This window comes from Oncorhynchus kisutch, linkage group LG20 (assembly GCF_002021735.2).
Source record: "Oncorhynchus kisutch isolate 150728-3 linkage group LG20, Okis_V2, whole genome shotgun sequence".
Classification (NCBI taxonomy): Eukaryota; Metazoa; Chordata; class Actinopteri; order Salmoniformes; family Salmonidae; genus Oncorhynchus; species Oncorhynchus kisutch.
The window spans coordinates 22671465-22695028 of NC_034193.2; the positions used below are offsets into that span (position 1 = coordinate 22671465).

Here is a 23564-nt window from a genome sequence, read left to right on the forward strand (position 1 = left end):
GTCACCTTAAAACTCTTGGGGGCGGTTGCCAAAACGGATCCAGATATAAGCCTACTCATTGGACTAAAAAGCATTCTCCATTGAAACTGCTTGTTAGTCAAGGAGTAGACTTAATCAGGGTCCATTCAATAGGCCACGTCATGACTTCTCAAATGAATGGACTTGTTCTTGACCTAGACTCTCGAGTAACTACTTCATACCTCGTGCCAATCTGTGCACATCATGATACATATACACAGCACACCCCCCCCCCCGAAAGACAAATCTCCTCTATCTCCCTTACCCGGCCTCCTTGGAGCTCAGCATCTTGGCCCAGATGAGGTCCGTGTCGATGGGCTCCTCGCGGGGGTTGGTGGAGCTGACCTGCAGCATCAGGGAGTCACACGGCGCCCCCGTCAGCGTGGCCAAGCCCTCAATGGCGCGCCCCGCCTGCAGGGCGAAGTAGGAGCCATGGAGCTTGGCCAGGGCCTTCTCTATCAGGGCCACCCAGAGCTGCTTACGCTGAGCCTGGCGAGGGAGAGAGAGGAAGGAGGAATGGAGAACGGAAGGAGAGAGAAGAAAAGAGGCAGAGGGGGATAGAGGTGGTGAAGTAGGAAGGACAGAGAAAGGTAGTGAAGGGGATAGAGGGACGTGTATGATGGAGAAAGGGAGGGAGAGAACAGTAGGCAAGGGGAGCGAGAGAGCGAGGAGGTAAAATCTATGAGCAGTGAATGAACCTTGCAACACAATGAACATAACAGGGACGACCACGTTCAGAGTTCACAGAGGCGGCGAGGGACCACGCGTGAGTGCGTGTGTTGTCCCAGCCCTTACCTGGGAGAAGAGCAGGTATCCGTACTCATCGCAGGGAAGCATGTCGTCCACCAGCACGGTGATCCAGGTACCATCCTTACAAAGCCTGACCTGGTAGGCCCCCTCCTGGCAGATCCCCCTGGTGATCATCACCCTCTCCACCAGCTCTGGACGCTCAGCCAGCACCGCCAACGCACTCAGGAACCTGCAGGGGGGAGGGCAGCAATGCGATAGTCAGTCAGCAAGTCGGTGCAGGCATAGCGTGGAAAACCCGACCCTGGGCAAACACAGTGACTCGGGTCTGGTTTCCACTAGGGACTCTTTTGGCACTGCCTACGTCGATAAGGGGAGAGAGAGAGAGAGAAAAAAACTATTCTGGGGACTCTCCCAACAAATCACAATGCAGACATGCCAGAACTCCGCCATTCAAAACCAAGGTTTACAGGCACAGCCTTTGCAGTGGTTTTAGTTGATGCAAACTAGCCACTTGCAAAATGCACTCATTAAAAATAACTTCTGTTTTCTAACATCTTGCTAGCTACGATTTGGGATTTTATTCAAGAGGATAAAGTAATCGCATAGTTCCTCTATGCCAAGAGTCCATCATTGAAACCAGATCCTAGTCACTGTGTTTCCGAGACGAATGCAGGCAGGCATACGTATATACGTATATAAGTTAGTAAAAGTCAGTCAGACAATATAACTTATTCTTCACATTTATGACCAGATTCAGGATTGTGTGGGTTCTACGTTATTTCCTACTTCACAGTAGGGCCGAAATTCCTTCTTGAACATGGGAACGTTCATATGCAAGCATTTCGCCAAAACCCCCGCAATAACATCTGCTAAACACATGTATGTGACCAATAAAATTGGATATGGAATTGATTAGATGCCTTAATGACCAACTTGAATGGGATCCGTAAATATGAATTTTAAAAAATGACCCGAGTTTAGCCAAGGGAAGGAAAATCACTGAGCTATGGTGGGAGAAAGGCAGGACCCACGATTGGCTAAGATAATGGAGGGATAAAGGAGAAGTACCTTCTGGAGCACAGTGCCACGCTCACTCAGCCGGTTACGTGCCAATTCTTAAACGAGATGGGTGAGGCTTAAGACGGTGTGAACGATTCTGAATGAGTGTAAACAAAAGAAGAGGTCTCGATAGAAGTGCAAAGCTCATTCAAGGTATTTTCCTCCTACGTGTGTCTCCAAAGTGGGATAACAAGTTTAGCACATTTCAAAGCAGCATAACTTCCCCATGTTTCCTCCAACTGCAGCGTACGACACGCCATTCTGTAGCTCTGCTTCTGTACCTTTCTCAATCCATGGTTGACTTGCCACCGACCGAAACCCCTAAAATAGCCAGGCAGAAGCCAAAACGTAGGAGGAGAACATTGAGAGGAAGCAGACTAGAGGGAGGTTATGGAACGCAGGAGATCTTCCTGCTAATCTGCCCTTCCTAGAGCTGAGCCCCTTCGTTTGAGGCTTTACTCAGCAAGCACTCCCTGAGTGTGTGTGTGTGTGTGTGTGTGTGTGTGTGTGTGTGTGTGTGTGTGTGTGTGTGTGTGTGTGTGTGTGTGTGTGTGTGTGTGTGTGTGTGTGTGTGTGTTTGTCTGTGTGATCTCGAAGCTAGACAATCGGTCTCAAGAGGGGCCTTCTTGCATGATATTCTTCCCGTATCATCTCAACGAGACATTTTTCAATAGCAACTCCATCTCCCTGTCTGCACCGGGTTACGGTGCAAGACAAGCGTGGACGATCTGGCCATTCAAGCCCATGCAAATCCAATCAATGCAAATCAGATTAAAAAAAGAAGCGAATCAAAATCCAATTACTTCGGGCGCAGCGACAAGAACGCTGGACTAGGACGGGTTTCTAGCCTCTCCGGCCGCTCAAGGGTGGGTTGATGTGACGGTATGCGATTTGACATGTGGTTGCCTGGCTGGGGATGTGTAACATGGACTGGAAATGTGACTAGGGGTGTGATTCAGAATGGGAATTGGGTCACTTCCTGTAGTGTGAGAGAGAGAGAGAGTGGAGGGGTGCCTGGGGAGGGTTATTTTCGATAAGCGGCTGTGTATGTGTGTGTGTATTTGAGAGTAAAAAGTGTATGAGAATGAGTGTGTGTGTGTGTGTGTGTGAGAGAGAGATGATGAGTGAATAAGTGTGTGTGTGTGTGTGTGTGTGTGTGTGTGTGTGTGTGTGTGTGTGTGTGTGTGTGTGTGTGTGTTTGTAGGAGTGACTACACAGGCCCCAAGGACAACCAAAACAAGGGCGTGGAGATAAACCCTATGTGTCCAGACCTACATTCCTCTGAATAATCCTACAGTCAGGTGCTGTATCAGTACATCTGGCTGCCTCACCCCTCCTCTCTCTCTTTCCCTCTCCCCAGCTCTTTCTATCTATTTATTTACCTCCTCCCTCTCTCTCTCTTTAGCACCCCCCCCCCCACACACACACACACTCTCCCTCCATGTCTCTCCCTCTCTCTCTCTCTGCTTTAGGCCCAGGGAGTACATCTATATTCATTGTTCAGTGATAAACTACACGGACCACCAGTGTGTTTGTTTATTCTCTCCCACTGACCTTTAAGACGAGCGATGAGAGATCACCTCTCACATGCAGAGTGGAGTTGGTTTATTCATTCAGAAACACCTTAGTAAACAGACCAGGGAGGGCAGAGACAAAACACTGTTTCTAACAAGCACAGCAGGCACACCGAACACGCAGGCCACGTATATAGCACGCTGTTTGGCACCCACACACCCACACACCCACTACGAAGCTGCACACAGTGAAGACAACTCACCAACAGTTTCCCAGCAGGCCTTGCAGGATGTCCGAGGGCCGAGGGGTGCGGAAGACAGACCATTTGACGCCCCGGTCCTTAAAGTTGTTGCAGTTGATCTCGTGAGGGCGGAGCCACTTTTTGATTCGCTGCTGGACGCTGTCGCCCTCGGGAAAGCCCACGGATTGGGGGCTGGGAGGGAAGCTGTCGTCCACGAAGTTCACCACGTTCTAAAATGACGGAGAGATATAGAACATGACCCTTAACCTCCAGACGAGACGGAGGTTACACAACAGTCCATCTGAGAAACCACACACATATCAGTAGAGTCCGATGGTGTAAGTCAGTGGCCTGGGTACAAGCGTGAGTCATTTGCTTGGCTGAATAAGTGCATTATCATACTGGCATCGAGACTAGTCAAAACAAGACTAAGTCACCACACGGAGATAAAATATGTACTGTATTGTTGGCTGCAATCCGGAAATCCCACAATATAGGGAAGAGTGGGGTAAGTTGAGCGAAAGGGTTCAATGAGCCACACCTTGGTTTCTAGGAAACCAGACACAAAGTGTCATGTGACCAAATATTTAGGAAGAGGTCATAATTTCATGGAGTCTGTGAAGGAAGAAACCACATAGACAAAGTGATAAGCAAGTTAGCTCCAAAAATCGGATTTACACAAAGTCAAAATTAATTTATTGTTATAGGTTTCATGATGCTTGTATCTAAACCAAAGTAGCTCGTTTTAACATTGCTTTAATATAAGTTGGGGTCTCTATAAGCTACAACATGAGGTTATAAACCTAGGATGAAAGTGCATCCTTTGGGCTAATACAGTCCAAAAGTTTGCCTTGGGGTAAGCCGAAGGCAATGGGGTAAGTTGAGCCAATGGCGGCCATACCCCATACAAATGACTATAACACGATGTGCGTTTTGTTTTTTTGTGTGTAATGTGTTATAGATACAGTTGAAGTCGGAAGTTTACATACACTTTAGGTTGGAGTCATTAATTCTCATTTTTCAACCACTCCAAAAATGTCTTGTTAACAAACTATAGTTTTGGAGTCAGTTAGGACATCTACTTTGTGCATGACAAGTCATTTTTCCAACAATTGATTACAGACAGATTATTTCACTTATAATTCACTGTGTCACAATTCCAGTGGGTCAGAAGTTTACATACACTGAGTTGACTGTGCCTTTAAACAGCTTGGAAAAAAACTGAAAATGGTGTCAAGGCTTTAGAAGCTTCTGATAGGCGAAATGACATCATTTGAGTCAATTGTACCTGTGGATGTATTTCAAGGCCTACCTTCAAACTCAGTGCCTCTTTGCTTGATATTTGATATAATGGGGAAATCAAAAGAAAATCAGCCAAGACCTCAGAAAAAAATTGTGGACCTCTACAAAGTCTGGTTCATCCTTGGGAGCAATTTCCAAACGCCTGAAGGCACCACGTTCATCTGTACAAACAATAGTACGCAAGTATAAACACCATGGGACCACGCAGCCGTCATCCCGCTCAGGAAGGAGACGCGTTCTGTCTCCTAGAGATGAACGTACTTTGGTGCCAAAAGTGCAAATCAATCCCAGAACAACAGCAACGGACCTTGTGAAGATGCTGGAGGAAACAGGTACAAATTATCTATATCCACAGTAAAAATGAGTCCTATTTTGACATAACCTGAAAGGCCGCTCAGCAAGGAAGAAGCCACTGCTCCAAAACCGCCATAAAAAAGCCAGACTACGGTTTGCAACTGCACATGGGGACAAAGATCGTACTTTTTGGAGAAATGTCCTCTGGTCTGATGAAACAAAAATAGAACTGTTTGGCCATAATGACCATCGTTATGTTTGGAGGAAAAAGGGGGAGGCTTGCAAGCCGAAGAACACCATCCCAACCGTGAAGCACGGGGGTGGCAGCATCGTGTTGTCGGGGGTGGTTTGCTGCAGGAGGGACTGGTGCACTTCACAAAATAGATGGCATCACGAGGAAAGAAAATTCTGTGGATATATTGAAGCAACATCTCAAGAGATCAGTAAGGAAGTTAAAGTTTGGTCGCAAATGGGTCTCCCAAATGGACAATGATCCCAAGCATTCTTCCAAAGTTGTGGCAAAATGTCCTAAGGACAACAAAGTCAAGGTATTGGAGTAGCCATCACAAAGCCCTGACCTCAATCCTATTTGTGGGCAGAACTGAAAAAGTGTGTGCGAGCAAGGAGGCCTACAAACCTGACTCCGTTACACCAGCTCTGTCAGGAGGAATGCGCCAAAATTGACCCAACTTATTGTTGGAAGCTTGTGGAAGGCTACCCGAAACGTTTGACCCAAGTTAAACAATTTAAAGGCAAGGCTCCCAAGAAAGAAAGAAAGAAAGAAAGAAAGAAAAGAAAGAAAAGAAAGAAAGAAAGAAAGAAAGAAAGAAAGAAAGAAAGAAAGAAAGAAAGAAAGAAAGAAAGAAAGAAAGAAAGAGAGAGAGAAAGAGAGAGAGAAAGAAAGAGAGAGAGAGAGGAGAAAGAGAAAGAAAGAAAGAAAGAAAGAAAGAAAGAGAGAGAGAAAGAGAGAGAGAAAGAAAGAGAGAGAGAGAGAGAGAAAGAGAAAGAAAGAGAGAGAGAAAGAGAAAGAAAGAGAGAGAAAGAGAGAAAGAAAAAGAAAGAAAGAGAGAAAGAAAAAGAAAGAAAGAGAGAAAGAAAAAGAAAGAAAGAGAGAAAGAAAAAGAAAGAAAGAGAGAGAGAAAGAGAAAGAAAGAGAGAGAAAGAGAAAGAGAGAAAGAAAAAGAAAGAAAGAGAGAGAAAGAGAAAGAGAGAGAGCAGCGAGAGCAGCGAGAAGGGATGAAAAAAAAATGACTGAATGACACTGTAGAGGTACACTGACCCCAAAAAATAAAACAAACATGTACCCGCGTGAGAGATGCTGAAAGAGTAGCAGAGGCACACAAGGTCTTATCTGTTGACATGGAGTCTGAGCTTGTTAAACTCATAAAGAATCTCCCGGAACAGTTTCATGGGCTTAGAAGCCTCAAATGCAGAGAAGTTGCCTACAAAATTGGCACATCCTCCCCCTCTCCCGGACAACTGGTCAAGAAATGGAAGGGTAAGTGATATTGAACAGAGAGATCGTTATCTAAATGTAGACGTACATTTAAGATATACAATATACCACACCCCCATTCCGTGAAATAAACTTTCACCTACCAGCACCCTCATGTGACACCCTCACGGGACACCCTCTCCGACTTACCCCAAAGCGGCTCAACGCACACTGTCCCTACGCTCAACTTAACCCAAGAGACCACTTTTTTGGACAAGCGGCCTTTTCAAAACTGTAATGTTTACATGAATACTGCTTATTTTCTGGGATACACGACATCATGCAATATATGTCGGCATCTGTGTTAGAAACAACACTATATTTCCCTTAACATAGCGATGCTGAATGTAAAGACAAATGGCTCAACATACCCGACTTCTTCCCTACTGTAAATATAGTATGTGCAAACTAACAACACATGTCAAATATCCTAAACATGCCAGAGTAGCCTAAACATGCAACTATCAGAGATCTAAGGTTAGGACTATAAACCACTATAGTCCCTAGCCTACATGCTCTCTGTCTGACGTCTGTGTTAAAAGGACGATGATTAATTCGGAGGCCTGCAGGCCACCGTAGGAGCCACAGAACGCTGAGTCGTGTACCAGGAAAAACATTGGCAGTGAGTATTCATGTTGCTAAAGGAGCCTCTCCCTGCTGTTAAAACATTAAGATGCACACACAGCACGGAAGGTGCCAAGACGCATCAAGACGTATATTCCCGAGATCAAGAAGACGGCACGCTGAATCTCACAGCGATGCTTCTAAAACACACCGACCTGTGCACCCCGTGAAGCACTTTCCAGCTAAGTCGTGCTTCTTTGAAATGTGCAATTGAAATAATCTGTCCAGAATATCTACTTCAATTCCAAATGTAAGTGATCACTGTTTAACAAAACAGTTTGAATTTACGCTAACCAACCTACAATAATGACCTGACACTATCACTCTGTCAAAACCCTGCTCAACAAACCCGAGGGAACTCATACAAAGACTAGCCTATGCTATTTCCTCTGTGCGCTGTTGGTAGTGGTGGGATTCTGCATCCTGAACCAATGGAAAGTACTGGAAGCACCCCGGCAGTGCACAGTCAATTGAGACAAATTGATTCGTCACCCTACCCAAAAAGCCACTTCTGTTGCCCTCGACACCGTGGCAGACAGCGGCACATTGGCCCCTGCCCCCGTTTCCCATCATGCCCCAGAAGACTTAGCCCTCCCCCCCCGGGGTCCATCGGTGGCTCACTGGCTCAGTGGCTCTGCAGTTCAGAGGTTTACACCGCCCCTGTTTGTTGTCGGGTTTAGCCAGCAACCGATAACATTTTCCTTTGCTTCACAGCAGTTGGGGGGGGGGGGGGGCTTTCAGCGTTGACTGACCTGCAAAGAGAGAGGCCTCTTTTAACTTGAGTTCCAAAAGCCACTCGCCGACAACACAGGACCTCGGAGAGACGGCAGCGTGTAAGAAATGGGATAAACATGTACAGTGTATGTGGCGCGTATCCACTTTCAGCACACGTGGGAATCAAAGGCAAACGAGGACGAAGCAGATGACTCATCGTGACACGTGCAGAAACAGGACAGACTGCCACGGCGAAACAGACACAAACAGTCCCACGCAGCGTTTAGTGTCCCTTCAGCTCTTCTCGCCAGGGCCAGCTGTTTTGAGGCCTGTTGTGATGGCGACATTGCAACACAGTGCTGGTCTGACTGCCTGACTGTCTCTGATGGAACCGTGTTGGGTAATTCTCAAGGCTGGGCCAATGCCAATGCCTGAGAGCACTCTACTGCAGTCGCAGTCACAGTTCACGGCTAGGCTAGTCCGGCTAACAAAACACACAGCACTCCAGCTGTCTGAGTCTCTATAGAAACCTGAATCAATACTGGGACATTTGAATAGGGAGAGGGAGTGACTGGCACGATGCTACAGTCAACCTACTGATCGTGGCAATAGATGGCTATTGAATGGCTATTGAGCCAACATGACAGTGGCACACTTATTGAACCGCCATGACATAGAAACAGCGGCGATAACGTTTACACTGGTTTATTGTACACTGGTTTATTGCCAATACAGCCCGTTGAAACGTGTGGCGGTTGAAATATGTCCGAGGAGAAAGTGGTGATTCGCCTGGCGCTCCAAGGCTCCCAAGCGTTCAGTTAAAATCCACCTGTCTGCCTACTGTTTGAATCGTGCTGTCATTTATCCGTGGCGATTTAATGAAAAGTAGAATGGACCATATGACGTTGACGTCAACAGAGGGAACATAATCAATATGTTTAGTGTGCTCTGCATGCTCCTAAAAGAGAGTTAATTACCATGTTTCCACCAAGACGGGGCTTCACAGAAAAAGAAAGAAACATGCCAGCACGCCTCAGCGTTGTTAACCGGTCTGAAATGCTACAGTGGACAGGCACATATTCAACATATTGTGACGTGGAATCTACATGGGGGGGGGGGGGGGGGGGTTGTTTTGAGGGTAAAATTTCAAACCACATGATAATGTCATCATGGTAATACATTTTCAACATAGACAAAATATAGAAAATATTTTGGAATTTCTATCTGGGAAACAACGTCAGATCTTCAACGTAATATCCACTATTAGGGGGGGGAAAAAAACTATAGGCTGGGCAGCACCTCATACTGGATAGTTGATCTCGCTACAGCTATCCTTTCGGTCTCCCATCCAGGGTTTTAACCAAGCCCATCCATCCTAAGCTTTGACATTTGTCACTGACTATATGTGCTATGGTGAGAATGATCGGAGAGAAATCCCCACTATTAGAATCACTGCTGCTATTGAAGTCATTCCAAAGTGTAGGTTCAACAGAGAAAATGTAATGTAACCATACTTTATCACTCATATAAATGGCAATTATGCTGTTTAGACAAATATAGTGTTTGGGAAGTCAACAACGGCTATTGTTTAAATTCAACCCAGGATTCAACAACAAAAAATAGACCGTACATATAGGCCTAGGGTTTCAAGCTCTGGTTGACTTCAAATGATATCTACAAGTTAAATAATACATACACTGTATGTTGGATTCAGCTAAAAATAGACCGTACATATAGGCCTAGGGTTTCAAGCTCTGGTTGATTTCAAATGGTATCTACAAGTTAATAACACATATGTTGAATTCACATCTCCAGGTCAGGTTAAAAAGTTAAGGAATAGGATTTAATCAAATCAAACTGTATTTAAAGTGCATTTAAAGTTTGACGTGATTAAGTCCCATTTTTTTACTTCAACTTTTTTGTTGTTGAAATGGAGACGTGAATCCAACATACCAATGACTCATTTGTAGACAAACTGGTATTAAAGCCAGACGGTGTGGCACAGATGGAGCTAACCAAGCAGAAGATACATCTCCTTCAAAATGTTGATATTTGGTTTCGTTGTCAACCAAACTCAATTCAATATTACTTTTGTAAAACAGTCAAATAGCCTGTGAAAGCTTAAAACCTTCAAATGAGCAACACATCCATGGTCACATTTTGAGGTTACTGTAACAATAAATGCCCTATTTAATCATAGGAAGCGTGCTTGTTCAGGGTCGCAGGTCTGTGGAAACCTTCATAATTGCTATAATAACCGGCGCAGAATCTCAAACGGTGTCGATCACTTGCACCATGTACTTTAAATGTAATCTCAACTGCCATCCAGGTCATTTGGTTGTGCTATTAGACGAAGCACAGTAATAGTGCATTAAGTTATTGTATAAACAAACAAAAATGTCTGACAATGTATTCCCCTTTGACCTGTGTTATGCTATGAAAATGCTTGAAAGCGCAGTGATAACACATTTGGGAATTTTGAGTGGGTGAAAATAGGCTGGAATCTCATTGATCAACGTATCTTAACAAATATTACCCAATTCCCCACGTTGAAAAGACGTGGTGTGCCCAGTGGGTTGGAACTATTTCTTAACAGTGTACTGACACGTTTTTGTCTATTACTTAAAACCTCAAGTAATAGATTATGGAGGGACAATGTCTATCTGGATGGATGTCTTTGTCCGTATACTGTCTAAATACCATCTTTGCTCCACTCTCATATAGCTTCCGTTCTTGATCTACTTGTCGGTGACAAGTCATTAATGAAATAATGGCTAGGCAGTGGTGGAAAATGTACGCAATTGTCATACTTGAGTAAAAGTAAAAATACCTTCATAGAAAATGACTGTAACCCAGACTGTAAAAGTTAAAGTAACCCAGAAAAACCCTACTTGAGTAAAAGTCTAAAAGTATTTGATTTTAAATATACTCAAGTATCAAAAGTAGATGTAATTGCTAAAATATACTTCAGTATCAAAAGTAAAAGTAGAAATGATTTCAAATTCCTTATTTCAAGAAAACCAGAGTGCACAATATTCTAGTTTTTAAAAATATCTACAGATAGCCAGGGGCACAGTCCAACACTCAGACATCTTTTACAAATAAGTGTGTAAATTGGACCAATTATTTTTTACACCACGTGGCTAGGAGATATACCTCTACAATGTTGTGGTCATCTAAGCACTCTTCGGAGTGGTCTGACGACTCCTGGTGGTCCCTGCCCCCAGTCCACCTAGTCGTGCTGCTGATCCAGTTCTGCCTGCGGCTATGGAACCCTGACCTGTTTCACGCGCTACCTTGTCTCTCTCGCGCTCTCGTCGCAAACCGGGAAGTTCCATGGCATCAATCCGCTAAAGAAGGGTCGGAACCCAGTGTAAAGTTGTGACGCCTCACAACATGTCAAACAAATCAAATGCCTTGCTTGGGTTGGAGCTCCAAAGGTGCTCACCAGATTAGTGCCGTAGGAGCCAAAGTCAATAAAACAAGCACTGCTGACTAAAAAGCAGACATTTTAGAACGTTCTCTGTTATTTCGAGATGAGCTAAAGCTGTGGCAAGAGGAGGGAAATGGATGTTGCGTATCATGTTTAGCCAATCAGGTTGCAGCAGTCTGTTCTTTTACCCCTGGTCTTTCAAAATAAAAAAGACTGCTGCAACCTGATTGGCTCAATGCGATACGCAACATCCGGGACTAGCATTAGCTACTCTAGCATGGTGGTGGAAAATGGTGTTTCATAAAGAATGTATACATATTCTCCCCTGTTTTCTTCCGCCTTCTCACCATTAAATAGAGTTAAAGACATTCTGCGGTCCATTTGTATACTTTGTAGCCAGTAGTTCTGAAAGCAGCGCTCACGATCCAAAAGAGGCCTCTGAAAATGGCGTACTACGTCACATTTGTGCACCTCACCTCGCTCTCGGACGTGCCTCTTTGCTAGCTGTCACTCGAGTGGCTGAAGCTCATTGGTTGAACTCAAATTGCTAGGGGGCTGGATCACGTGGGGGGTAATGTGCAGAAAATGGGGCCGCACAGCTTCCAGATAAACGGTCGCTTTAAAAACTAGGGATTTCGTGGCTAACTGAGGTAAGACTGTAATTCTGCTCATAGATTGTAAACTTATGAACTACACATTAACACATCCAGCCCAAACCGGGAGGTTTAAATAATAATTAGCAGTCACCAAAGTTCCGGAGCATGTCTTTAAGGAGGAAAATGACACCTTTTGCAGCCTAAATGAAGAACGTTTAATGTACAAACCGGCCCACGGGGGGATACGAATGTATAGCAGGCTGCATGGATTCCCTTTGGACGGTAAAATGAAATGACTCAATATCGGTATCTGCCAGCCTTTGGACTACATACACGACAACTCTCAAAATATGTCCTACCCGGACGGAAAGCAGTGATGCACATGCCTGTAGAAGAGTCTACCTTCTACAGGCATGTGGGGAGAGGGTTGAAATGTAACAAACAAATCAAAATACCAGTGGACCATTCAAACCGTTTTTGCAAGACACAATTCTCCAGCGACATGATTTTGAAGGTACGGGAGCTCGAGCCTACACCTTCTATAACCACTGTGGTTATTATTTGACCCTGCTGGTTACCTCTGAATGCACTCTTCTAATCTCCACCTGGCACAGCCAAAAGAGGACTGGCCATCCCTCAGAGCCTGGTTCCCCTCTAAGTTTCCTCCTAGCTTCTTGCCTTTCTAGGGAGTTTTTCCTAGCAGCTGTGCTCCTGCATCTGCATTGCTTGCTGTTTGGGGTTTTAGACTGGCTTTCTGTACAGCACTTTGTGACAACAGCTGATGTAAAAAAAGGGCTTCATAAAATACATCATTTGAAGGTATTTTAGCATCTCGTGTGAGGCTGAGGCAGTCATGAGGCACCCTGGGGGAGATAGATTCACTGCACGGGGGGAGAGTGTGCTTAGCCGACTCCACCCTCCCTAAACTAAGCTGTGCCGCTCGATGCTCCCGCTGATTACATTTGCTTTAGGGAAGCGGATAATTGCTACTACTCTACTCCCCCGTTTCTAAAAATAAAATGCCCCGTGTTCACCTTAGCGTGCACATGGGTAGCACCACAGCTGCAAAGGAAAAAAAAAGGGGGGGGGGTATGGTGCACAGGGGGATAGAAGTGAGGAGAGGGGGAAGAGAGAAGGGGAGAACGGTAGCACCAGGGACAGAAGGGAATAGAGGAGAGGGGGAAGAGAGAAGGGGAGAACGGTAGCACCAGGGACAGAAGGGAATAGAGGAGAGGGGGAATAAAGAAGGGGGGAATGGGAAGAGAGGAGGACGACGGTGGGATGCGATATTGGGAGTGAGGGATGAGAGAGGAGAGATGAAGGGATACATTTAGTCTAGGTGTTCAAGAGGAGGAGACGAGAGGCCCTCCATCATCCTTCCTGTACAAGCCGGCTTCCCACCCACGCTCCCAAAGGTGAACCCGCAACTCGCAGAGCAGCATTTGACATAAATAATGCATGGTAGAGCCAACGTTGTACCATTATAAAAATGACACGATACCATCCACATGGAATGAAATGCATACGTGTGAGTGACAACGTTCCTGTATCAGTTTAAATGTACCCCCCATTTTCTTGCTTATGACAAAGAGCGTAGGCAAACATGATGAAATTCTGTGGCTTTTTAAAATCCAGATTCCATGGTGTCGAGATAAAGCAAACTTGAAAAAGTCAAAAAGTGAGGCATCTTCCTTCTCTACCTCTCCCTGGGGTTAGTCCTATGTCCCCTCACCCAGTGTGTTTTATACACTGCCAAACAAATAGCGGACTACCAACCCTTATGTGGCTGGCTACTTAATTGACTAATACATTTTTTCGGGCCAAACATTTTGCTGGGGGGGCATGCCCCCGCACCCCCCCCTAGCAGGTACATATTTTTTTCATTACGCTGGCTACTTTAGGTTTTTGGGAACACACTGTTCACCCAAACAGGCGGTTGCCACGGGTTACATCAAGCTGGCTACGAGACCAATCAAAACGCTTTGCGCTAGAGTACTGAACCAAAATGACCCGTTGGGTCTTTTAGTATTTAAAGATGAACACGAGGGGTGGGGCAAAGGGACGTCACTCTACATTAGGTGTTTTAATCTGGAGATTAGTTTGTAATTACAAAGGGTAATTAGGGTTTCTCCATTAAGAAAAACCCTTGATTAATTCTTCCAGACTGACATTTATGCTGGTTAATGAAAATTCATTGTTTCTTGATGGGGGTCAGCGTCATTATGGCTAGAGAATCTAAGCTTTTCTTAGCCATTTGAGAACTTTCTAACCTCTTGTAATCTTGCAATAGTTTATTAAAATGGTTATTTCTAAGTTTACTTTGAGAAAATGTCAATATAAATGTAATTGTACAGACTGAGGTTGATTTTTATGCATTGACTGACGCCATTGCAAAAAAAACACATTTCACTGTTTCAATTTATCACCTCTTAAATAAAACATGTATTATGATTCACGGCTCCTTGTGTGAACTGAAGACTGAAAACAGACTGGCAGTGTCTGTCTGTGTGAGAGAAAGAAAAGCCAGAGAGACAAATTCTTTATGCAGATCAGAAAGTGTTCCCGGGGCTTCATGGTGTATTAGCGTGAAGTTGCCCCTAGACACTGATCTCCAGTCAGTTTAGCATGTTCCCCACTAATGGTTAAGGTTAGGATTGTGGGAGGGAAAGCTGATCCTAAATGTGTATAGCTCACTTAAAACACCTGCCTGGACGTGATCGAGAGATCCTTATGGGCTTTATAACCCTCTTGCGCCACACATACTGCAATGATAAATATGATACACACAGACTCTGGGCTTGCGAGCAACTTACTCACGGACAAACAAAACCCTTTCACGTCGGAGCATTTTTAAAGACAGACAACCACTAATTAGAAACCATTATGAGATATGAAGAAGATCGGGAGATTTGTCCTGGTTTCAGAATGACTATTTGGGATAAACAGAGATGTTCGGGACTGCCGGTGTAACCAAGGGACAAACGTTCACCCCGTGCCCCATTAAAAATCAACTAATGAGAAGACAGAAACTACGACAACAAAAGCCTATTAGGGTCTCTTGGCAGCGTCTTTAAAAGACGAGGCAGATCGGCGTTGCCTGCTAATCACTGGGACCATGGTAAAGTAGCCGGAGAATTAGAAATTGTGCCGCTTGGCAGTTCACAGTTGCAGTGTGACGCATATAAAACGTCCCGACTGCATTTATTATTCATGGCACCATGAAATATGCTCTTTGGGAAACTCGTTGACTGTTCATCTCTCCTGAAAGTGATGCTGACGTGTCAGTTTCAAACTCTTTGGAAACTGATGTAAGTTGCTCGGGTATGATGTCAGTTCTCTTGACATGTGCTCCTCCCCCCCCCCCCCCCGGGTTCCCAGAGTGACTTACCTCTCGACAGAAGGTGGTGATGTTCTCCCAGAGTTCCTTGGCTTCGCCTTCGTCATTGCGCCGCCTTGCCTCCACGTGCATGCTCTCCCTCCTCTTCAGTGGCTTGGCCACCTTGCGCAGCGTCAGGTACTGCTGGGCTGTGTGGCATGCCGCGCAGTTCTTAGACTTGACGTCGTTGAGCAACGTGCACGCCGGACAGCCCCACTGCTTCTCCTGCAGTAGCGTGCACGAGGAAGAGGAGGACGAGGAGGACGAGGAAGAGGAGGAGGTGTTGGTGGCCGAGGGCGAGGGGTAGACCCGGGCTTGTTTCCGGGCCTTGTGTCCAGAAGAAGATGAGGAGGAGGCTGAGGAGCAGGAGCAGGGGCCGGGGAGACCGCAGTGCGGGCAGCAGCGAGAGCTAGGCTCCTGGAAGCCATGCAGCTTGGAGGAACCGCAGGCCGTGCACTTGGCCACCCCGGTGGGGTTGCGGAGGGTACATTTGGAGCAGGCCCAGGTGCTGAAGTCCGGACTGGAGGGGCTGGCCGGAGTGAAGCGCACCGTCTCACAGCCCACCAGGTCGATGAGGTCGGCACCGGCCCGCGACGAGCGACATGCCTCGCACTTGGACGAGCCGCTAAGGTTGGGCAAGGAGCATCCTGGGCACTTCCAAGTGGGGGGCGATGTAACGGGGGCGTGGGAGGTGTGATGGGGGTGGGGGCCGTCCTCCTCCTCCAGGATGCTGAGGCGCTTGCTGGGGAAGGAAGGCTCCTGAGGCTGGGCTTGCTTAGGTTTGGCAGGGCGGAGGGGAGGGCAGGGCGGAGGGGGCGCGTAGGCCGTGGAGGGCGAAGTGGGGCTGGGGGCGTTGAGGTTAGGGTTGGGTGGCCGCCCTGGCGGGGGCACCTCTCTCCTGCTGCGGGGCACTGGGTTGTTCTGGAGAGAAGAGAAGGGCGTGAAAGGGGAGGAGAGTGGCGTAGGAGGCAAGTTGGTGTCGGGGGGCTCCTGCGGTTCGCAGGGGGCGGCTGCGGGGGGCGAGTCGTCTGTCAAGTCTATGAGGAGTGGAGGGGCGGAGGCCCCTGCTACGTGGACGGGAAACCCTAGCACGGGCGTGCGAACCTCGGGCACCACCAGTGCCTCGGGTGGGATCTTGGGCAGCGACAGTTTCCTTGGTCCCCCGCAGGCCGAACACGACAATGCAACAGGAGTATTATGAAGCGTGCATCGCGGGCACGCCCAGCCTGAGTGGTGGTGCTGCTGCCCATCGGGTCCACCCAGGCCGCTCAGACCCCCCACCTCCCCGTTGCTCTCCGACCTCCTCAGCGCCTCCTCCTTGGCCGGCTGCTGCCCGCGGGGCTCCAGGAGAACCATGGGAGTCATGACTGGCGCCGGAGGCTGCGGCGGCGGGGGCAGGAAGCCGTTGGTGGTAGCGGCCATGGTTGTGGTCGGCGTGGGGGTGCCCAACGAGGGTCCGAAGCCACAGACGGTGCAGGCGCCGGAGCCCTGGGGGTTGTTGAGGGTGCAGCGGGGGCAGGCCCAGCGTTGCTGCTCCTCGGTGCTGCTCAGCCTCAGGATCTGGTTGAGGTCGGGTTTCTGGCGCGGCGCCTCGCAGATGGAGCAGCGTGGCGCCACCCCCGAGTTCAGGAAGGTGCAGCGGCCGCACGACCACTCGCTGTCTTGCACTGCCGCCGCCATGGAGCCCGGGGACTGAGAATGGCTGTATGAAAGAATGATAGAAAGAGAGAGAAGAGGAGGACAAGTGGGAGATGGGGAGCAGAAGTTAAAAGGGAAGTTTTGGATAAGTGAGGGGGTGAGGAGAGAAGATGGAAAGAGAGGGGGAGAGGAGAGAGAGATTAGCCAGTGCAGTGGAATCAAAATCTCCCTCTTCGGGGAATTGAGGGCAGTAAATCCATGCACAATGCCCCTGTGATGAGAGGAGCCAGCCAGACAGCCAGCCAGCCAGTCAGTCAGACAGACGAAGCTGCCGCTGGTACTACTACGGGAGAATACAGAGTGAATCCTCTCACAAACATATACAATCCTCTCAGAACCATCCACCTGACTGACACTTATCGGAATGGAAAAAAGCCGGGACCTTCTAATCTAGCACCTCCCATCATCCTCTCTCTGGTCAATGTTAATGGAGAGGACAGGAGCGGAGTGTCAAATAGAGTACAAGTCAGGATCAAAGCAAAAAATGATTTCCAAATGGGCACTGGCGGTTCTGTGTTAGCATTTAAGATTGGGGCTTTGGGCCAACTGATATGAAGAAGAACTTCTGATCCAGGTTTATCCTCCTGGATCAAGATCCCTGTTGCCTAAATTGTTTTGTGCATTAAAAAAAGCACCCCTTGTGTGCACTTCCGGTAATACAGTATACCCCGGTATGGTACAGAAAGGGTAACGTCTGAAAATCTGGATACCACCCAAACCTAACTAGAATAACTAGTATGTGTTCAAACGAGGATAGCATGTCCTAACTAGAATCATGTAGATGTGTTCATACGGCCCATCCTATGGGGACTAGCACTGTTGGCCACCTCTAGACTGTGCCCAGGCTGATAGAGGGACTGTGGGGCCCCTGGGGACACTCGACATGGGGTGCCGTTCGAGCGGGGCCCATAAATGCCACTGTCACTCAAAGCGCTCATGTGTGAACACTGCAACAGGGAGAGAAATGGACAAAGTGCTAAGAGCAAATGCCACTATCACCACGCCAAACTGCCCCGGCTGCCCCATTGGCTGGCATATCATCAGCTGACCCAGTGGTTCTCGAACCTCTCCCCGGGGACTCCCAGTCGTTCCATGCATTTGATCTAATACTAATCATCAAGCCTTTGGCTAGTTGAATCAGGTGAACTAGTTCAAAGCAACAACTCAATTGTGAAATGTCTGGGAGTCCCCGAGGAGAGGTTTGAGAACCACTGACCTGACCGACTCCGGCGCTCGCTGGCCCCGAGAACATCTATGACTATTAATAATACAGCATTTATAGTGTTGCACGGTATACTGGTACCGCTGTAATATAACAGCACCAAAACGTCACAATACTTATGATACCAACATTTTAGAACACTGTACCTTCAGTACCGTTTTATATGATACTACCATATTTTTCAGCCCTTACCGATCTAAAGAAACTGCTGGCTCCTGTTATAAAAGGTTTATAAAGTCAGTCTTGTTGAAACATTTTGTTGAATTTAAGCAAAAGCCACCAGCCTCTTGTATGCGCAGGTCCAATAATATCTACTTGACTTTCATGCACATATCAGGTGTGGCAGCTGTAATTAGCCAGCCGCATCCACTACCAGCCCTCAACAAACCTGCTTCTCTCCACATCCTGTACTAGCCCTTATTCACCAGCTTCTCTATGCAACCCCTACTAGCCCTCACCCACCTGCTTCTCTATGCATCCCCTCCTAGCCCTCACTCACTCACCTGCATCCACAAATAGACCTCAATCACTCAACTGCTTCTCTCCGCATCCCCTACTAGCCCCCACTCACTCACCTGCTTCTCTATGCATCCCCTAGTAGCCCTCACTCACTCATCTGCTTCCCTATGCATCCCCTACTAGCCCTCACTCACTCACCTGCTTCTCTCTGCATCCCTACTAGCCCTCACTCACTCACCTGCTTCTCTATTCATCTCCTACTAGCCCTCACTCACCTGCTTCTCTTTTCATCTCCTACTAGCCCTCACTCCCCTGCTTCTCTCCGCATCCCCTACTAGCCCCCACTCACTCCCCTGCTTCTCTCCGCATCCCCTACTAGCCCTCACTCCCCTGCTTCTCTATGCATCCCCTACTAGCCCTAACTCACCTGCTTCTCTATGCATCCCCTACTAGCCCTAACTCACCTGCTTCTCTATGCATCCCCTACTAGCCCTAACTCACCTGCTTCTCTCCGCATCCCTACTAGCCCTCACTCACTCACCTGCTTCTCTATTCATCTCCTACTAGCCCTCACTCACCTGCTTCTCTATGCATCCCCTACTAGCCCTAACTCACCTGCTTCTCTATGCATCCCCTACTAGCCCTAACTCACCTGCTTCTCTATGCATCCCCTACTAGCCCTAACTCACCTGCTTCTCTATGCATCCCCTACTAGCTCTCACTCCCCTGCTTCTCTCCGCATCCCTTACTAGCCTTCACTCACCGGCTTATCTCCGTCTGCTCTTCACGCGCATCTTTTCCTCCATCCATTTAAAAAATAGATAATTTAACAGTAATGGCGAGCGGGGCTGCAGACCCAGACGAGTCTTCTGTTGTTATATTTGTACATGCGTTACATTGGAGCTGCACGCAACGCGAACAATGTTGATAGATGCTATAATTTCATCGCCTGTTGTAACCAAGAGCACTGACCAGTTTGTGTAGACTTTGCAAGTTCACTGTCGTGCAGCCTCTACGTGCTAGAGAGGGAAACGCTTACAGCTTTACAGCACAGAAAACAGCTGGTCTCTACCCTTAAAAGGTTAAAAGAAATATCACCCATATTACCTGAGATGCCTTTTCCCCCCTTTATCGGGATTCACACGCATGTTTATATTATTTCACAAACCAAGTCCCGGCCCATTTTAAACTAATCCCAGGCTGCTAATTATTAGTTTCATAAACAACTTTTTACAAATATGAGTAAATCAGTCATTCTATGCAGTGTGAAGTTAAATTCAACGTGCTGTATTGAGTAGAAGTGTGAATTTCAGTGACAGGTTTTTAGAGAACGTTTAGAGAAATAGGAACAAGTGTCTGGGCGAAGGGGCGAACAGGATGCTAAGCCATTGTTTCTTTTTGAATGTTCACCGTTAAATCGCGATACTACTCGGTATCATGATACTTGGCCTGGTACATATCATGTGTAAAATGTTGGTATCGTGACAACACTACAGCGTTATACATTGTCAATGCACGGTCCAGTGGTGTTATACAGTAGGAAAATACATCTCTCACCCTTTGTCTGTGTAAAAGTGTAGTAGAATTGACTGGAGGCTACATACTTTCACATTTCCAATGAAACGGAGCCTATGGCGGTACAGAAACAACAGCGTATGTCCGATTCGGTTCTTGTGATGATCATTGTAAAATGCACATGAAGCGGAACTGACTGTAGGCTACATCCTTAGAGGTGTATATCTTCCCCTTTTAAGACGATTCTGTGCACTCCTTTGAAAAGCGCTGCGACTCTTTATTCCTTGTACTGTGTGTTTTATGCAATAGGGGAATATGAAAAACATTCTCTCTTTAAGATTGACAGCCATTGGACTGGCCCGGGTAGATCCCACTGCTGTACTACAGCTCCACTGAAAACACCATGTGTCCTGGCCAGCTCATTGTCCTTAGTTCAACTCCATTAAACCCTTTCAGGGCAGGGACACAGCTTAAAAACCCAAGGGGTCCTTTTAGAGACCGCTCTCTCGCTCTACTCCTGTTCTAGCCATGGGTCCCAGAGGTTAGAGAAGGGTCATTTTATACTGGGGAGGAAGTGGGAGAGGAGGAGTGACAAGAGGGTGGAGTGCAAATGCTGCTGTCGTGCTGTGTGTGTGTCCACTAGTAGCCTGGGGCAGCGTGATGGGGAGGAAGTCACATCGCTTTGTGTCAGACGCCATTAGTGATCAGCTCTCAGCACTCTACTCACCAACAGGGAATGGACTTAGTTACTACCCGGAAATTATTTCTTTTTCGTTTTTGTAACCTTTATTTAATGGAAAGTTAACCCTCCAAACACAGAAAGAAGTTAGGAAAATGCTGGCCTTGGAGCCGAGTAAAAGAGAGCCTGATTAAGTCATCTTAACCATAAGAACACTAACCGCCAGGAAGGCAGTACCTGAAGGCCACTGCGCAAACATTCATCTTTCAAAATTTTTTAAAAAAAGACATTACTAAAACACTAAAGAGGATAAGTGGTTTGGGAAATAGGCCCATCTCTAAAAGCACTAGGCTAACTCAGATTGGAGTCCAACTCATTTAACCAACATAGTTCTGGGCGAAGGGCACTTTTTCCCTAAAACAATGACAGCAGAAACTGGATTTGTGCTAATCTGTCCTCACATTAGAGGTCTTCACGGGTCCAAAAAGACCACAGGTTAGTCGAGGTAATTTGTAAAATGAATATGCATAGATATTAAACAGCGAGTAGCAGCAGTGTAAAAACAAGGGGGCGGGGGTAGGTGGCCATTTGATTAATTGTTCAGCAGTCTTTTGGCTTGGGGGTAGAAGGAGCCTTTTGGTGCTAGACTTGGCGCTCCAGTACCGCTTGCCGTGCGGTAGCAGAGAGAACAGTCTATGACCTGGGTGACTGGAGTCTTTGACCATTTTTTGGGCCTTCCTCTGACACCGCCTAGTAAATAGGTCCTGGATGTCAGGATGTCACTACCCTCTGTAGCGCCTTACGGTCAGATGCCGAACAGTTGCCATACCAGGCGGTGATGCAACTGGTCAGGATGCTCTCGATGGTGCAGCTGTAGAATCTTTTGAGGATCTGGGAACCCATGCCAAATCTTTTCAGTCTCCTGAGAGGAAAAATATGTTGTTGTGCCCTCTTCACAACTGTCTTGGTGTGTTTGGACCATGATAGTTTGTTCGTAATGTGGACACCAAGGAACTTGAAACTCTCAACCCGCTCCACTTCAGTGCCGTCGGTGAGAATGGGGGCCTGTTTCAGCCACACTTGTTGCTGACAGGTGTATAAAATAGAGCACACCGCCATGCAATCTCCATAGACAAACATTTAAAGTTGTAGATACATACACTACCATTCAAAAGTATGGGGTCACTTAGAAATGTCCTTGTTTTTGAAAGAAAAGCAAATTTTCTGTCAATTAAAATAACATCAAATTGATAGGATATACAGTGTAGAAATGGTTCATTGTGTAAATTACTACAGTAGCTGGAAACAGCAGATTTTTAATGAAATATCTACATTGGCGTACAGAGGCCCATTATTAGCAACCATCACTCCTGTGTTGTGTTAGCCTTTTAAAATGATAACCTTGGATTAGCTAACTGATCATTAGAAAATCCTTTTCCAATTATGTTAGCACAGCTGAAAACTGTTGTTTGATTAAAGAAGCAATAAAGCTGGCCTTCTTTAGACGAGTTGAGTATCTGGAACATCAGCATTTGTGGGTTCGATTACAGGCTCAAAATGGCTAGAAACAAATAACTTTCTTCTTAAACTCGTCAGTCTATTCTTGTTCTGAGAACTGAAGGTTATTCCATGCGAGAAATTGCCAAGAAACTGAAGATCTGGTACAACGCTGTGTACTACTCCCTTCACAGAACAGTGCAAACTGGCGCTAACCAGAATAGCAAGAGGAGTGGGAGGCCCTGGTGCACAACTGAGCAAGAGGACAAGTACATTATTGTGTCTAGTTTAAGAAGCAGACACCTCACAAGTCCTAAACTGCCAGCTTCATTAAATAGTGCCCGCAAAACACCAATCTCAACGTCACCAGTGAAGAGGCGACTCCAGGATGCTGGCCTTCTAGGCAGATTGCAAAGAAAAAGCCATATCTCAGACTGGCCAATAAAAATAAAACAGACACTGCACAGAGGAACTCTGCCTAGAAGGCCAGCATCCCGGAGTCGCCTCTTCACTGGTGTCGTTGAGACTGGTGATTTGCGGGTAATATTTAATGAAGCTGCCAGTTGAGAACTTGTGAGGCGTCAGATGGTGAATGGATGACCTCCACATGTGTAGTTCCCACCGTGAAGCATGGAGGACGAGGTGTGAGCGAGCTTTGTTGGTGACACGGTCAGTGATTTATTTAGAATGCAAGGCAAACTTAACTAGCATGGATACTACAGCATTCTGCAGTGATAAGCCATCCCATCTGGTTTGCGCTTAGTGGTACTATCATTTGTTTTTCAACAGGACAATGACCCAAAACACACCTCCAGGCTGTGTAAGGGCTATTCGACTGGGAGAGTGATGTAATGCTGCATCAAATGACCTGGCCTCCACAATCACCCGACATCAACCCAATTGAGATGGTTTGGGATGAATTGGACCAACAAGTATTCAGCATATGTGGGAACTAGAGGTCAACCGATTAATCGGAATGGCCGATTTCAAGTTTTAATAACAATCAGTAATTGCCACAATTGCACAGCGATCATGGCCGATTACATTGCACTCCACGAGGAGACTGCGTGGCAGGCT

General features: G+C 46.8%; 1 protein-coding gene across 3 annotated transcripts in view; it reads right to left on the reverse strand.

The window, feature by feature from the left end:
• The window catches only part of capn15 (calpain 15), a 71059-nt gene that overhangs the window by 12946 nt on the left and 34549 nt on the right, over window positions 1-23564 (reverse strand). For all 3 annotated transcript variants that reach the window (XM_031799076.1, XM_031799077.1, XM_031799075.1), the window contains exons 2-5: window positions 15430-17119; window positions 3605-3813; window positions 814-997; window positions 284-507 (exon numbers count right to left, since the gene is read on the reverse strand). In XM_031799076.1, coding sequence (XP_031654936.1) covers window positions 284-507; window positions 814-997; window positions 3605-3813; window positions 15430-17119 — 2307 coding nt within the window. The remainder of the gene's footprint in view (window positions 1-283; window positions 508-813; window positions 998-3604; window positions 3814-15429; window positions 17120-23564) is intronic.